The 16,572-nt window shown below is 40.7% G+C and overlaps 1 protein-coding gene across 6 annotated transcripts in view; it reads right to left on the reverse strand.

Moving 5' to 3' along the window:
* Nucleotides 1-235: 235 nt before the first annotated feature.
* Nucleotides 236-16,572, reverse strand: part of ATP7A (ATPase copper transporting alpha) — a 49,230-nt gene continuing 32,893 nt past the window's right edge. For 5 of the 6 annotated variants that reach the window (XM_083423369.1, XM_083423368.1, XM_083423370.1 and 2 more), the window contains 7 exons: nt 15,889-16,102; nt 14,716-14,862; nt 12,860-13,002; nt 12,172-12,375; nt 11,963-12,080; nt 9,981-10,083; nt 236-9,021 (listed from right to left, as the gene is read on the reverse strand). In XM_083423369.1, coding sequence (XP_083279495.1) covers nt 8,745-9,021; nt 9,981-10,083; nt 11,963-12,080; nt 12,172-12,375; nt 12,860-13,002; nt 14,716-14,862; nt 15,889-16,102 — 1,206 coding nt within the window. In that variant the 3' untranslated portion in view covers nt 236-8,744. The remainder of the gene's footprint in view (nt 9,022-9,980; nt 10,084-11,962; nt 12,081-12,171; nt 12,376-12,859; nt 13,003-14,715; nt 14,863-15,888; nt 16,103-16,572) is intronic. The other variant, XR_014507184.1, reaches the window with a different exon arrangement.

The following is a 16,572-nucleotide window of genomic DNA, read 5'->3' on the forward strand; positions in this document are numbered from 1 at the left end:
CTTTTCATCCAGAAGGTAGAACCTCTTCCTTTTTTCCTTGCTCCCCTTCCTTTTCTTTCTAAATATATTGCAATGGGAAAGAATCCCACAGGAGTGTTGCATTGTGGTGGTGGTGTGGCGCTAATTAAAGAATGTAATTTTGAATGGTGCTTAGCTAGGTGAGAGATTTCTGAACAGAAACAGATTGAATGAAACCATAATGGGGCCCTTCAAATAAAAATCCACACACAACCAGTCTTGTAATGTTGTGATATAACATTTATAGAGCTGAAGGCACATTCTTGACAAGATTATAACTGTGGCATACCTGCCAAATGTAAAATATTATGCATTAAAAGCAAATATTGCACAAAGTTGTTGGTTTTTTTGTTTTGTTTTACAGAGCGTATCCTGAAAATCAAGACATTACATATAGTCATGGCAAGAACTTATGATTTTTTCAGCTGAAAATTAAAAGCAACCCAATGTGTACTCACAATAGTACTTTGTAGAACCCATAATCAGAGTCCCAAGGAGATGAAAACATTTCTCGTTTCCTTAAAAATGCAGGACAGCTTTACAGGAGATTGGGAAAGGCCATTCTTATTGTCACAGGTGACCTACAAAACTGGGCTCACCCAAAACATTTGGAAGGCACCCCAAAAATAATAATGGGTGTGTGCACACTAAGCATGTTAGATTTGCTTACTGAGAAGTTGGGACCAGCGGTCGCAACAAACAAGTGAGCTGTCATGTAACTTGTAAAGCAACCTTCAGTCAAGTTTTCAGAAATCCTGGACCTGTGTAAGCCACCAGTGAGTCACCTTTGTACTAAAATACCTACATGTTTTATTTTTAAAAAAGCAATGGGAAAATGCTATGTAAGCTTCAACCATCTTACCAGTTGCAGGAGTACACATACACACATCATGTGAGCATTGAACCACCAATGGAACTGCACTCACTGCATTTTGTTTAGATTATCTTATCTCCTAGTCCACTGGCCTTCAACTGGTAGGTTGGGACCTGCTAGTGGTTGGTGGCCCAATCCAATATGGGTTGCAACAGGGGCACTGCCACCATGAAAAATATGGCAACAGATTAAGAAATGGGTCCCCAAATGAATGTTCGGGTTAGAAGTAGGTCCTAGGTCTGAAAAGGTTGGAGAGCCCATCAATACTGCATATTTGCAGCAGATGGATATAAACCAGTGACATCACCAACCCAACTCTTATCTGAAAACAGTTTTTCATTTTTTAAGAAAACGTAATTGCTTTTAACAGACACACCTAAAAAGAGAGAGATGGGTGTACATTTAACTGAATAAATGTACATGTAGCGCTTTAAAAAACTAACAAGGTAGACATCCTACTTGGCAAAACAGGGAGGGAAGGACAAGACAGATGATTAAATCAGCATTCAGTTTGCCAGCCAGCCAAATGTGATCTAGAGGAAAGGGAAGCCCTGACTTGCATTTATGTCTGGATTTACTTTTTGGCTAGTAATTTAAATGAAGCAGACAGCAGAACATCTTGCCTAACAGTGGAGAAGAGCAATAAATAAATCAAATAAAATGTAAATGCATAGCTTTTTCTACAGCTTTTTTAAAATAGCTTTTTTGATATTTTAACACACATGAGTTAACATAAAACTGTAAATAAATGAAATGTGCTCAAGACAGGAAACAAACCATATTTACAGGCAGAGTACATTTTATCGGACTCACTTGCTAGATCATCACCTTGTCGTGGTGAGTGGGCTTTCACGTTCCTATGACCCTTGTGAAAGAAGCTGTTGGAAGTCTTGGACTCCCAGCAGGTTCACGCAAGGCAGTAAGGTCAAAGGGGAGGAGCTAGGCAAATAAGGATCCAAGAAGTCCGCAACGGCAGAACAGGCAGAAGATAACAAGTGTCATGTTACAATGGATGTGAGGGCGGATGAAGGCTGCAGCAGATAGGAATCTACCAATCGTCATGATACTCATGCCATCGGAATAGAGCCTTACTGCAAAGACTGTGTCATGGTCAGCACACACTGATCTACACACATAAAACAAATTCACGCACAGGCATCTTTCAAAAACCCATCCCAAACCCCCCAAAGTCCCATGGTGATTGACAATGGTAATGCCGGCAGGACCATGAAATCTGGAAGCCCCTAGTCATAAACCGGCACATGGGCGGTGAATACAGATTCAGTTGTTCTGACTCAAGGAATGAGGCAGTTGAGCAGCTCAGCAGCTGTATCCATGACTGAGCAGCCCTTTTTAGCATACACTCTGCTCACCCTGAAAAGGGGGAGGGGCTAAAAAATGTGCCCTAGACGTAGTCTACCCTCCTTTTTCCCTGACTGGATTACCACACCCAGTGGGGTCACCACCCAGGGGTTATAAAAGACAATTGAACTTTGGAAGATGGAATATATGGATTTTGTGGAATAACACAGAAAATGAGCACCCTGAATGCAGAACTGTCATCATTGCAATAGAGCTGCAGCATTTTAACATTGACATTGCAGCGCTTCAAGACTCTCGAAGAGCAGGTGAGGGACAACTGAAGGAAGAAAAAGGAGGCTACACATTCTTCTGGAAAGGTCTATCTGAACAAGAACATCGAAAAATGGGGTAGGCTTTGCTATCAAAAATGATCTTGTGAAGCTCTTGTCAGAAGTCCCTACCGGCATTAATGAGCGACTGTCAACCATTTGAATAAAGCTCACCAAAAACCAACAGGCTACTATTATAAGCGCTTATGCACCAACACTGGATGCCAATGAAGACATTAAAGAAAAACATTTACTCTCAGCTGGATACCATCCTATCAGAGACACCTAAGTCCTCCTGGGTGATTTTAATGCAAGAGTTGGGCAAGATTTCGATCTGTGGCCTGGGACTATTAGAAAAGGAGGAGTTGGCAACAGCAACCAGAACGGAATCTTACTTTTGACTATATGTGCAGTAAACAACCTTGATATTACTCATTTCCGGGTTTGAACTCCTCAGGTTCCAAGTAGTTCAAGAACTAGGCTGTTCAAAAACTGAGGTACCACTGTATTTTCCCCCCAATTTGAACTGTATTTATCCCCACCCCCCGTGGTGATTTTCTTGAGTCAATATGAGAGTACCCCTAAACATTTTTTAAGAAAAATAGCACTGTTATACCATAAAATTATATATCAATGGAAAGAAAATTTAATGAAGAATGTAATGCAATAACTTTTATGAAGGATTATTTATTACAACAGCAGTCATAAAGAAGAAACATGAAACACAGAAAAAATGAGATATACAGGTTAAATTGCCGTGTTGGCACTTTGCGATAAATAAGTGGGTTTAGGGTTGCAGTTTGGGCACTCGGTCTCTAAAAGGTTTGCCATCACTGTCTTAGACTATGTAGTTGTCCAAGCTGAAGATCACTGTGATGTGCTCCTTACCAGAGGTATGACAAGTTCCGACAACTGCTGGACAGATCACCAATTAATACGCTCCACAACGGCTATCAAGATACCCTCAATGCAGGCTTCAAGGAAGGAAACAAAAGTGCAAAGTGAACACTCAAGCCCTTCAAGATCCCATTAAGTGGGATTACTTCCAAACGACTTTTAAGGACCACCTGCTTTCGGAGTGCGCCACTAAGAAAAAAACCTATGCCAACGCTAAGGCTGAGGTTCACAGAGGAACCAGAAAACTAAACAATACCTGGTGGATAAAAAAAGCTCAAGAAATCCAGCACTTAGGCTGACACTCATGATGCACAGTTTCTTTAAAGCCACAAACACCATCTATGGGCCAATAAATCATGACATATGCCCCCTACACTCAACAGATGGTACTACACTTCTAAAAGATAAATAAGCTATTCCACTGTGCTGGAAAGAACAATACCAGCATCTCCTTAACCACAACTCTGCCATAGCTGCTGAGGTCTTCTCACAAATTCTGCAAAAACAAATCAGAGATCAGCTTGCAGTATCTCCAAATCTGGGAAAGTTGTGTACAGTTATTAACCAAATGAAAAACAACAAAAACAGCAGACCTGATGGGATACCTGCCAAAGTCTTCAAAGTGGGCGGAATTGAACTTACACAACAACTTCACAAGCTTATCGAAAAAATCTGGGAGAGAGAAGAGATCCCACTTATAAACGCCATCCCCAACTCCACGAAAGATTCCATCAACGGTGTCTCTGAAAAGTTTTACACATCACTTGGGAATACTGGCAAACTAATGCCAGTGCACTGGAAGAAGCAAAGATCACCAGTGTTGAAGCAATGATTCTTCAACATCAACTTTGTTGAACTGGTCATGTTTTACAGATAGATCATTATTGTCTTCCAAAGCAATTACTCTATTCCAAACTTAAAAATAGAAAGCATAATGCAACAAAAGAGGTTTAAAGACTCTCTCAAGGCAAATGTTTAAAAATGTGGTATAAACACCGACAACTGGGAAAAACTGGCCTGCGAGTGCTCCTTTTGGAGAATAGCCTTTACCAAAGGTTTCATGGACTTTGAAGACACTTGAACTCAGGATGAAAGGGAGAAACGTGCTAGGAGGAAGGCACGCTTGGCAAACTCTCACCGTGATCAACTCCCATTTGGAAACCTCTGTCCCCACTGTGGAAGGACGTGTGAATCCAGAATTGGCCTCCACAGTCACTTACAGACTCATTGCTAAAACCGTGTTCATGGAAGACAATCTTACTCGGCTATGAGTGATTGCCAAAGAAGAAAGAAGAAGACATTTGATCGGAACACTGTACAGTCAAGACAGTAAAGCAATTTTGGTTCTTTGAATTAAAGCCAAGTATAAGCTATTATTCACAAAGCATCAAGATGAACATTCCAAAAAAGTTTAGCAAATCACACATAGAAAGGGAAGACACACTGGGTGGGCTTCTGCATCAAGTATGTGATAGCAGTACATTTCAAACCACCACAGAATCATAGAATTGTAGGGTTGGAAGTGACCCCAAGGGACCCCCTACAATGTAGATAAAAGCTACACACTAACTCTGCTGCTGAGGAAACAGTGCCTTTGGATCCTCTTTCATTTTTTAAAAATTAGATTTTATTAAAGCTTTTTCATAATACAACTAGATAAAAGAAACTAAAAAAAAAAGAGAAAGAGAAAAGCAGAGTCCTTTGTCAAAGGAAGCTTGTAACTTTGGTCTCACACAGGATGTAGTGAACTCTCCCAGCTGCCACCTGGGAGCTTTCCTTTCTTCTCCCAGTCTCTAACCCTGAGAGTTAGAGAGTCTTCCTTTCCATGCCTCTCGGTCAGGGTCCTTCCACCAATTATCCACTATCTTCGTGTGTATGTAATCCTTGGACCCCAATAATGTCCCAGAGCAGAGGAAACCAAAGATGAAAAATAAAGATAGAGAAGAAAGAAGATAAAACACATCCTCTTTCAGATCTTTTCTGTAAGGAAGCCACTAAAATACACTATCCTATTTCTTGGCCAGTAGCCCTTAAGAGGACAGAGAGGAAACCAAATCTAACAGCTGGCAGTGAAACAATATGGATTCTACCTTCTATTTTCTGCCACAAGAGACACAGAGAAGAGTGGAAGATTGTTATGACATGATCATGAATGGCAAATGCTCGTAGCTCATCTCCTGCCAAAAGATAGCACCTACTCCCACAACTTATCTTGTGAATGATCAAAGTGATGTGACAGCTGAAATCCTGTAAATGTTTCATCAAAACACGTCACAAATATTTTTCGAAAGGGGAAAGTGCAGATTTGTTCAGCCTCAAAAAACAAAAACATCCACCGTCAACTGATACAGACCCGACTGTGTGGTCCTCCACACCAATTCTCTGGTTTCTCCCTAGCTATAATTCAACTTAGATATCAACCCTTTCAATACAAGCCTTGACATATAACTGTTGCTCCAAAGGAAGAAAACTGTAATACTTCTAGGACAGGCATAGGAAACTCGGCCCTCCAGAAGTTTTGGGACTACAATTCCCATCCTCCCTAGCTAACAGGACCAGTGGTCAGTGATGATGAGAGTTGTAGTCCCAAAACATCTGGAGGGCTGAGTTTGCCTATGCCTGTTCTAGAATAATACCATTTATCAGGCAACAAACAGGAACTAAACTGAGGTATCATATGGGTCAGATTTTCTTGAGGTGGCAGGACAGGAAGTTAATGGCTCTTCACTGCAGGCTTAACGGGCAATGAAACTGCAGAGCAAGTAAAGTGGATATTTATTCAGGCAAGTAAAGGCTCCCAGACTGGCATGCCATTAAAATTTTAAAATATCTGTTTCTCAGAGTGAAGCCATCACCAGCTCTGCTTTAATAGGCTGATTCCATCAGAAAGAAATTGGCTGCTCTTTCCAACTAATATTTCAAGCATGCTTTGTGTAAATTACAAGGGAGGGGAGAATATAACTTCAAGGGCAGAACTGTGAGATGCAGAAAAATAAATTTATTTCCAAGATTTCTGTTTCACACAGATCAAACATCAAAAACTATTCTCTGTAGACCCTCGCCCCTCAGTATCTTTCCATAATTATTACTATTTTGAAACGCAACATGATTGTGAAAATATTTCATTGAGCTTCCCAGCCACTATTGGGCAGTCAATATGGTGTTCTATGGTCAGTTAAGCTGCAGTCTTACAAACATTTCTAGTTTAAAGATTTTTAAAGCACACAATTTACTTAGTTTCAAATACACATATTTTTTCACCACTCTTGCCAGCGGTGTTTGATGGCTGGCACAGGACCCAACACTGGCATCTAACATGCCAGGGGAAAGGGGGCAAAGTGACAGGAAGGGGCCCTTGGCCCTTGCTTTTCCTTTGAAGCCAGCCCCACTCCCTTTTCTGGTAAACCCAGTCACTTGAGTCAAACTGAGGCTGCAGGGGGTGAGTGGCCACATAACTGCCAAGGAGAAGGGCCGGTGCGGGCCAGCATGATTCCTGAATGTGGGACAGACCTGCACAGGGTATGTGCCAGAGAGGGTCAGGGTTCTGAGTCAGATGATTACTTACTCCCTGGCAGTGGACTTTCACTGATATACTTTCTGCACTCTTATTATCCCATCATGACCTGGGGTGGGAGTGAAACAGCTGCAGTTTGGCTTCATTTCCCCCCTAAGTATGGCTTTAGGAATGGGATTAATGATGACTAAAACTGATGCATTGATGCCCCTGCAGGTCAGGAACAAGAGCCCTGGTGATTTCTGAACCGTGGTCCTCTCTCCTGCTACTTTAAACACTATAAAAATGCCTCTATTATCAGGTTAAAGGACTCTACAATGTATGTCTTCAACTATTGTTCAAACATCAACTTGGCAATATTCACTCCAAAGGATTATAATCTAAGACCTGCTGAACTGTAAACATGGTGAGAAACGTGGGCAAACCTAGCGCAAATCTCTTTAAAAGTTAAATAATATAACAAATGTATTTTAAACTCTGTGATGCAGGGAGACAAAACAATAGCTTCCCATCAATGCAGAACCCACACTTTGGCTTAGCACTGCCTTCCCAACCCTTACGCCCTCGAGATGTTCTGAACTGCAAAACTCCCGACAGACCCAAGCCAGCATAGTTGTAACTGTAGCGGTAGCATTGCGACAACCATGACAATTTTTTAGTTGAGCAAAATGGAAAAGAAATTAAAAGTTCCAAGATGAAATTTTGCGATCTGCTCAGAAATAAATAAATAAATAATGCTCAGGAGCCTTAAAAAAAAAAAAAAAAAACCTAAACAAAAAAACCTCAAACTCGAAATGCAAGAATGGGAGCTCCCTGAAAGCGCTGAAGGAAAACACATCTTTTTAAACTCTGCAGTTTCAAACATCTCAAACTCACCAGCATACATCTCAGATCACAGAATCATAGAACTGGAAGGAACCGTGAAGGACATCTAGTCCAACCTGCTGCAATGCAGGAATATTTTTGCCCAACATGGGGCTCAAACCCACGACCCTGAGATTAAGAGTCTCATGCTCTGCCGACTGAGCCACTCCATCTTTATGAAGTTACAAAGACATAGACCTTTGAGTAATGAAAAACATCACAAGGCATGGCCCTGACTCCTTGATTCTTTGTGTGGAAGTGGCTGTGGCAAGAGTGGAGCTCCTCTACACACTTGAAAGCACCGTTCTCACCAGTAGCCTCGGGTGAGTGCACTGAATTGTCTATAGATCTGCAGCTGGGATGGGGAGGAGAAACAAATAACGGGAATTGTTTCCCTTTTATTCAAATCATGGGAAAACCTGTGTTGCAATGTTTTCTGAAAAATGCCATTTTACACATAGCAAATTAGGAAGAAATTATGAAGACAACCATTACAAAATAAGGCACATCTGTGTTTCAAAAAAAAAAAAAAAGGAAAGGAAAAAAGAAACCATGGTTTCTATCCTTACTTGTTCACACTCTATAAAATAATGTCGCATTGCATGCAAAGACATGGCCTAGAAACCATGTGCTGGTGACTGCCCTTTCATGATCCCAGCAGCTCAGCAGTGTCTTGCTCTGCACTGGCTTCCAGTGCATACTGTGGCTTGTGAGTGTTGATTTTGGATAAGCTCTGGCTTGCTAATACTGGCAAAGCACTGCAGAAACTGCCAGCCTCTTGAGTTAGAAGTGATTTTTTTGGGGGGTGGGGATATAATTGCCCTGGTCAACTGAGCAATTGAAATCCAATTCAAAACGATCGGAAACACAGTGCAGCTGGTCAACCTCCAGAATAGATCAGTGCATGAAGAGAGACCAAGTCCACTTCTCAGCAAAAAGAAGACTTTCAGAGAATTGTGTCATCTTCCTCCCGTGAATCTACAACTAGAAGGGAGTGCTTGTCTGGCTCACTGAGGACTATGCTGCTAAGGGACCGCTTGTCAGAGAAGAGGGAGTTTAAGGAAGCTCGGCTGTAAGTGACAATTCGGTCCATGAGGTTCAGTTTTGGGGATCTTGGTCCAGTTTCATCAATTCCAATGTGGACACTGATTTCGGAAGGGCTCTTCTGCCTCACCTGGCCATGAGTACGCCGTTCATATTTCTCACAGGTAGGTTTCTTATAGCTAAAGGGAAGGGAAAATGCACAAAAATCACCTCTGCATCAGTAACAGGGTTGCAATTTAATCATTCAGGTAATAATTATTAAAGCTTGTAGTCTGGACTCTGGATGAGAACCTAGAGGCTGAGAGGGAGGGTGTGTCAGAAGGAAGATGAATTGATATTGATTTTATATATTCATAAATTTGTATTAATGTAACATTTTTATATGTAACTGTGTGTTTCTGTAATATTTTGCTTTAAGTTGTCTTTTTTGTACCCCTCTTAAAGAGATTTTTAAAAAAAATATTAAGAGGTACAGAAATTAAATAATCAATAATCAAATCAAACTGTGCCAGTTTACTCCCCTGACTGGCTCCAGAGGTACCCAGTTACAATATCATCCATAACCAGAACAGACCAGGCTGAGGAGCCAGACAGTTCTCTATGTTGCCTGCAATGTCTTTGTGCAAAGGGAGGAATTCCTAACTGGGATGGAAGTGTGGATATAAAGTCTCCTTCTCTTAAAATGCTGTCCCGGGGCTGAGGAGGACAAAGTGGGAATGTGAAAACCATGGTAGTTCAGCAACTAACAGTATTTGTTAGTCTGGATAGACAACTTTAATTTGATCCCCAATTTAACCAAGGATCAAATCAGTAATTAGGCTAACGAGCTCAATCAGCAATAACTGCAAAAATTGGCATGCTCTATATAGAGTTGTGATGAGGCTGAATGAGACAAGCAATGCATTAAAAATACATTATTGAAAGCTCACTGAACTGAACAGCAGTTATGGGGCAGCGGATTCTTCTGGAAAACTGCAGGCACAGGTAAGTCCTACCTGAATTTTCAAAAGGTAGGACAGAGCCCAGCTTGCTGGTTATCCTCTTTGGAAGAGCAAATTATTTTTCTCAAAATGCAACCATGGATTTCACAAGCAAGTCATGAAAGTAAGAATGAGAAGCTTGAGGATACTGTACTTACAATTTTAGCAGCAGAGAAGACAACACAACAGAAACGGAAGAGGCAGCCATTGCTGCAGAGCCCATCCAAGGCTGCAGAACCAAACCAACTGGAAGGAAGACACCTGGGGAGGGAAATTGGAAATAACTCTAGGGGATGTTAAAGAACAAAGTCACAAACATGATTCTGAAATGCATTTAAAAAAATCAAAGCATGTTAAATTAGTGTTTATGTAGGTGACAAAGCAGAGCTGAAGGCAAAACCCAAGTTTAGGATTTATGGACTTGCAGAGGACCTAGTTAGAGTGTCAATTGTAGAGTTTTGTAACACTGCATGTTTAATCAAACAGCTGGAATTAGAACAGTCTGGAAACTGCAGCTGGTCCAAAGCAAGGCCAGATTTGGTCCATTGACTTTTCCCATCACCTTTTAATTGGTTTTAACCTTTAAACTCATAAATGTGTTGGAACCAGGTTTTTCTCATGTGTACCTGCCTACCCATTGCTTAAGGCCCTCTTCTGAAGTTCAGCTCACTCAAATAACTTTGGGTTATGGGGCAGCATGCAAATGCCAAAAATTAAGCAAGTAAGTAAATCTAATCCAGTTTGTTCACTGAGGTCCAGTTCTGAGGGCCTTCTGGCAGTTCCTCATTGCGAGATGTGAAGCTACAGGGAACCAGGCAGACGGCCTTCTCAGTAATGGCGCCTTCCCCATGGAGCACCCCCCATCAGTTGCCAAGGAAATAAACAACTATACAACTTTCAATAGACATCTGAAGGCAGCCCTGTATCTTTTTTTTTTTTAAACATAATTTTTATTAACAGGCCAATCCAATCACATTATTTCCAAATCATATTACTTCCAAATTATACAGCCAAATTTTTAAATTTTTGTTGGGGGTACCCATACATCAAGCTCCGAACGAGGATCAAAACATCACTTCTGTTACTGCTTTTATCAAACAGTTCTATCCAGATCTGTCCAGATAGTCTCTTTATTACTTTCTTCATCTTCTTGTTGTTATCATGTATTCCTTTCTTTGCAATCTCTGATAGTCTTCACAAGCAGGTTAGGAACAAACAACATCTGAGTGGGTTTTGCACACTCCAAAAGTCATATCTCATAAGGACAGTCGCCATTCCTCCCCTTCTTCAAAGATTTGTCCTCGGTTTGTCCTATTAATTTTCCCAAGCTTGCCACGTATATCACAAAGGGGCTCTGCCAGGTTATCACATTCAATCCATCATTCACATTCCAATGACCCTGGTCCTCCTCCCCTCGTTTTTCTTCAACAAGCCTGTCTTAGCAAGACGCCATTAAAAACTGCGTCATAGAATTTTTCCTCCGCTCTCGAATATTTACCAGTCCTCTCTTCAATCAATAATTCACTCCACACAGCTCTTAAATTCTTGCTTGAGATTAGTAAAAGGCGACGATTCGTCTCTGGGGTGGAGGTTTATAAATACAGTGGTGCCTCGCAAGACGAAATTAATTCGTTCTGCGAGTTTTTTCGTCTTGTGAATTTTTTTGTCTTGCAAAGCACCACTGTGTATTGACGGTTTCCCATAGGAATGCATTGGCGGTTTTAAAAAAAAGGCGCGCTGTATCAATAAGCTTTTAAAGTCTGAAATGTCAGTATTTTTTTATATTCTGTTGGAAGCTGCTCAGAGTGGCAGGGGGAAACCTAGTCAGATAGGTAGGGTATGTATGTATGTATGTATGTATGTATGTATGAATAAATAAATAAAACTGGAAAAGCTTCCCTTTTTTCTACCCACTATAATTTGCATGAACATTTAAGAATGAGTTTGGGTATCAGTTGCAACCCTTTTTCCTTTTTCTGTGCAACATATTTATATCAACTGCAGCTTTCTTCTTTTTATCCCACACAAATTTCTCTCACATAAGGAATTTTTAATTGATATATACTTGCAATTAATGTTCCATGGAAGAAAAAAAAATGCAATACTATACACATTGTCAAAGTCCAGAATCATCACATACCAGCAGCTACAGGAACTCCGACAAGATTGTAAATGAGAGCAAAGACAAAGTTGATTCGTATCCTTTTAACAGTCTTCCGTGATAAATCTATGCTTGCCACCACATCCAGCAAATCATTCTGCCAAGTAAGAATTAACAAGACTAGTTACATTGGTGGCATAATTTGTTTTACATTGAATTAAGGGTCTTCACTCTATCCAATCACTTACCCTAATCAAAACCACATCTGCTGCCTCAATGGCCACATCTGTGCCTGTGCCAATGGCAATTCCAACATTAGCCATGGCAAGAGCAGGGGAATCATTGATCCCATCCCCCACCATTGCTACGCGTTTCCCTTCTTCCTGCAGTTGCTTTACTTTGGCAACCTTGTGGGAAGGAAGGACTTCAGCAAACACTTTAGTGATGCCAACCTGAAAAAGAAAAGGAAGTCCAAAATCACACCAGAAGATTCCTCTGACACAAAAAAATACAGCTGTTAAGAATAATGAGTTCTGTGGAACTACGAGATTCTCATCTTCGAAAAGCATTCCCCCAACAATGAGTGGCATTGCTTAGAAATATCAAAGCATTATTTAACTCAGTACATCTCAAGCGATCTGATGCTGTAGACCAGCAATCCCTGCCTCCAAATGTTCCAGGGACCAGTAGCATATCTGGTCCCTGAAGCATCTCACCCAACCTGAGCTGTGGTACAGTCACCAGGGACTGGCAGCTGGTGGCTCTCAGAACCTGCCTGTGGACCACCACTTTGAGTAGCACTGATTTAACTGATGCTCTGATGACTAAGTAAGTAACCTATTGCATTTTTAAAAATTGAAGAGGGGAAGCTTTGGACCTTGTAGGCATTAGGAAAATTGCCTGAAGCAAGGCAAGCCAACATATGGAGCAGCTTACCTGAGACGCAATAGACCTGGCTGTTTTGCTGTTATCACCTGTCATCAGAACAACTTCCAAACCCATAGCCTTCAAAGTACGGACTGCCAGCTCTGCTTCAGGTTTCACGGTATCAGCAATAGCTACCAAGCCACAGAGTTCTCCTAGACAGACATGAATATGTTTCCATTAATCCTCTTTGTTTTCTGAAGAGCACAGAAAGACTATTTTTTCCTCTTTCCTTCACCCCCCTTTCTTCTTCCACCCACAGGGCATTGCACAAATTTAAAGATGGGTTGTTCTTCTCACTTTCCAAGGCAGTGATACTGGCTTCTTGGAGGGAAAGCTTCCAGAAAGTTTCCCAAAGCCCTAGAACTATTGGTATTTAGCTTGTCTTACATGCAGAACACAAAACTTTAAAAGTACAGTGGTACCTCGGGTTAAATACGCCTCGGGTTAAATACGCTTCAGGTTACAGACTCCGCTAACCCAGAAATAGTGCTTCAGGTTAAGAACTTTGCTTCAGGATGAGAAGAAAAATTGTGCTCTAGCGGTGCGGCAGAAGCGGGAGGCCCCATTAGCTAAAGTGGCGCTTCAGGTTAAGAACAGTTTCAGGTTAAGAACGGACCTCCAGAATGAATTAAGTACTTAACCTGAAGTACCACTGTATGCCACATTACATGCCCCCCTTCCCTTTCTCTCTCTCTCTCTCTCCAAATCTCAAATAATATTTCTAATAGCCAAACCTATCTGAATCGAGGTTCTGTGGGAATCAATAATGCACATTAAATGTCGCTTAAATATTATATGCAAATGCATTTACTGGCAGCTTTACTTGGAAAGCATTTTAACGGAAGTAATTGTAAATACACACAGGTCCTGCTTTGCAAACATAATCTGTTCCTGTGAAACAGTTTGTAAGGCGGGCGCTCACATAGCAAGCTCCATTCCTTCCTAGGGAGAAAACCACAACATGCCCCCAAATTGTTTAAATAAAACCCTGTAAAACCATTAACAACATTACTATAATGAATAAAATCACAAACACTGTTACAATTAAACTACGTACCTGTATTTATTCAACAAGAAAACAACGAAACACAAGCCAACTCTTTGTGGCACAAAGAGTTGACAAGGGAGGAAGGGAATGGGGATTTTTCGGTGAATGCAATTGTGTATCTGTAAATTTGTCTCTCCGTATATCTGTCTCTATGACTGTTGTTCGGAAATCTGATTCAAGACATTCACTTGGTAATGTTAGGTTACAAATCCTTCATGTGTAGATACCTGAAGACTTGTATAACAAGTGTTTACATACTGGGACCTGTGTGTATTTTAAGACACAAGTCAATTGAAAATACTTATTTACATTGCTTAATGTTTAAAGGAAAATGACACTGCATAGGATTACTGTACTGCTTTGTATATATATTTATTATAGGAATAGTCAACAGGGAAAAAGAAGTTAAGAACAATGTTAGACCTGCCAGCTTGACAGGCTTTGTAACCACACATTGGGTTATCTATTAATATTATGAAACAATTCATTTTGAGAACTGGAATATTTTATATAGGAAAATATAGCATACTGTAAGAACATAAGAAGAACCTGCAGGATCAGACCAATGGCACATCTAGTGCAGCATCCTGTTATCATATTCTGCTCTCATGGTTAGTAGCCTTTTGATACCTGTCTCCTCCACAAATTTGTCTAATTCTCTCTTAGAGCTCTCTTTTATCCATCTTGAAAATATTTTGCTCCTTATTGCTTGAAGTACAACTTTTTCAGTCTCTGTTTACTCCTCAGCTGTGTTCTTCCCTGCCTTTTCAATGTATCACACATAAAATCCAATCCTAATCCTCATTATCAAGCTTACCATCCACAGCCACAAGAACAGCAGTGCGACCTCGACGTTCGTGCTCAATCATGGCATTATCAACTTCATTTCTGACAAGCAGACCATTTCTAGACATCCACTCCCGGTTTCCAATTAGAACAGAATACTTGTGGGAACCCCAAGTAGCTGAAAGGAAAATATTACTGCAGTTTCTGAGAAACAGGTGACCTGTTAATTACACACTACTGCTGATGCATGCTAAGTTTGCAGGAGCATTTACTCATGGCTATTCATGAACATTTATTTACTAGGGACCTATGGCTAGGGACCACAGGGGTGTGGTCAGAATTATCCAGATTATGCACTTGTGCAACAGTGTGATTACAGCTGAGCTACATGAGCAGCATAGTCACATGGTACAACTTTAGTTGGGACTGTATTACTTCAAGCTGAAGGTAGGGGAAATTGAAGGCACTCCCAATGTATTCGAGTCTAGTTTTAATCCTGACAAAAGCTTATTTGGGAGTGGGGAGGGAGAAAGATTCAGATACACATCCGACCTGATCTCCAGTAAGAGATGATTCAGTCCAGTGAGAACTGCAACACATGTTTATCCCACTTGGAATGCCTTGCAATACTTTAAATTGATAAAATAAGGGAAATAGTTGACTAAAGAAAACTAAAAGAGAGTGAGAGATGCTGCTCCAGATAGGAAAATATACTAAACTACGGCTCCACTGAGTTTTGGGCTAGCATACACCCCATTTTACTCTCTTCCTCATGCAAAGATAGAAAACTGAAAGCTTTCACTTTTGATGCCAAATAAAAGGCAGTTTCCCAATACAGATGAACTCAAGAAACCAGTTTATAGGAAACCAAAAGCTGGCACTTTCAGTTGTGCTTAAAGGAGGGAAAGAGGTAGTGTACACACTCAAGGCTTACTTCATCTCATTCTTGTGACACTAAACCACAGTTACATCGGAAGTGGATCAGAATAAAGAAGATCAAGAGGAAATTGCCCCCCGTTCCCCTCAGAGCTTTTACAAGGCACAATTTAAAACTATTGGGCTGGTATTTTACTTTTTTTAAAGCAAAGGGGACCTCAGATCCCACCCTCAGTGAAAGAGAAAGGCTGGTGCACCTCTAGCAACTGATGCCAAAACAAGGCTTCTGCTTACATGAAGCACATTCGACAGATTCATCCCAACTTACTTGGCAACTGCTCATCAATAATCAAGGCAGGATGCATAATTTCCTCAATCTTCTCATCCATTTTCACAAGCGCTGAATTCCTGACATTGTTCTCTTCCATGGTCTCACTCCTGCTGCACAACAGGGCTTCAATATTGGTGACTTTACAGCTAATGCCACAGCCAGGGACTACTTGAAAATCAGTACAAGTTCCAAGGGTGTCTGTGTCCAATTCCTAAAGAGAATATATAATCAGATAGTGCTTGGGATTTGGTAAATGCATACTAGACTTTAAAAGTCATTCTGCAAAAGCATATACACATCCAAGATTGTAATATGAGAAACTGAGCCTTCAGAGTCATTGGCTCAGTCCTGTGGAACACCCTGCCACTAGGGATTCAGCAGGTGCCATCTGTGCCAACTTTTAAATGTGTGAAAACTTTTCTGTTACACCATGCCTATGAAGGCAATAAGGAGTATACCCCCCACAATGGCCTGTTGATACTTGTATTTAATTTCTTTTTTCTTTTAACTAATTTTAAACTTTTTTGTTTTTATTGCTTTTAAATTGTTGTAAACTGCTGTGATATATCTTTATGACGCAGTGGTATATCAATATTTTTATAAATAAATAATACATAGTAGGTTGAGGGAACAAAAGTACAAAGGAGCTTAAGACTAAAGAGGTGCTAAGAAATAATCACA

This window comes from Podarcis tiliguerta, assembly GCF_965153285.1.
Source record: "Podarcis tiliguerta genome assembly, chromosome: Z".
NCBI lineage: Eukaryota > Metazoa > Chordata > Lepidosauria > Squamata > Lacertidae > Podarcis > Podarcis tiliguerta.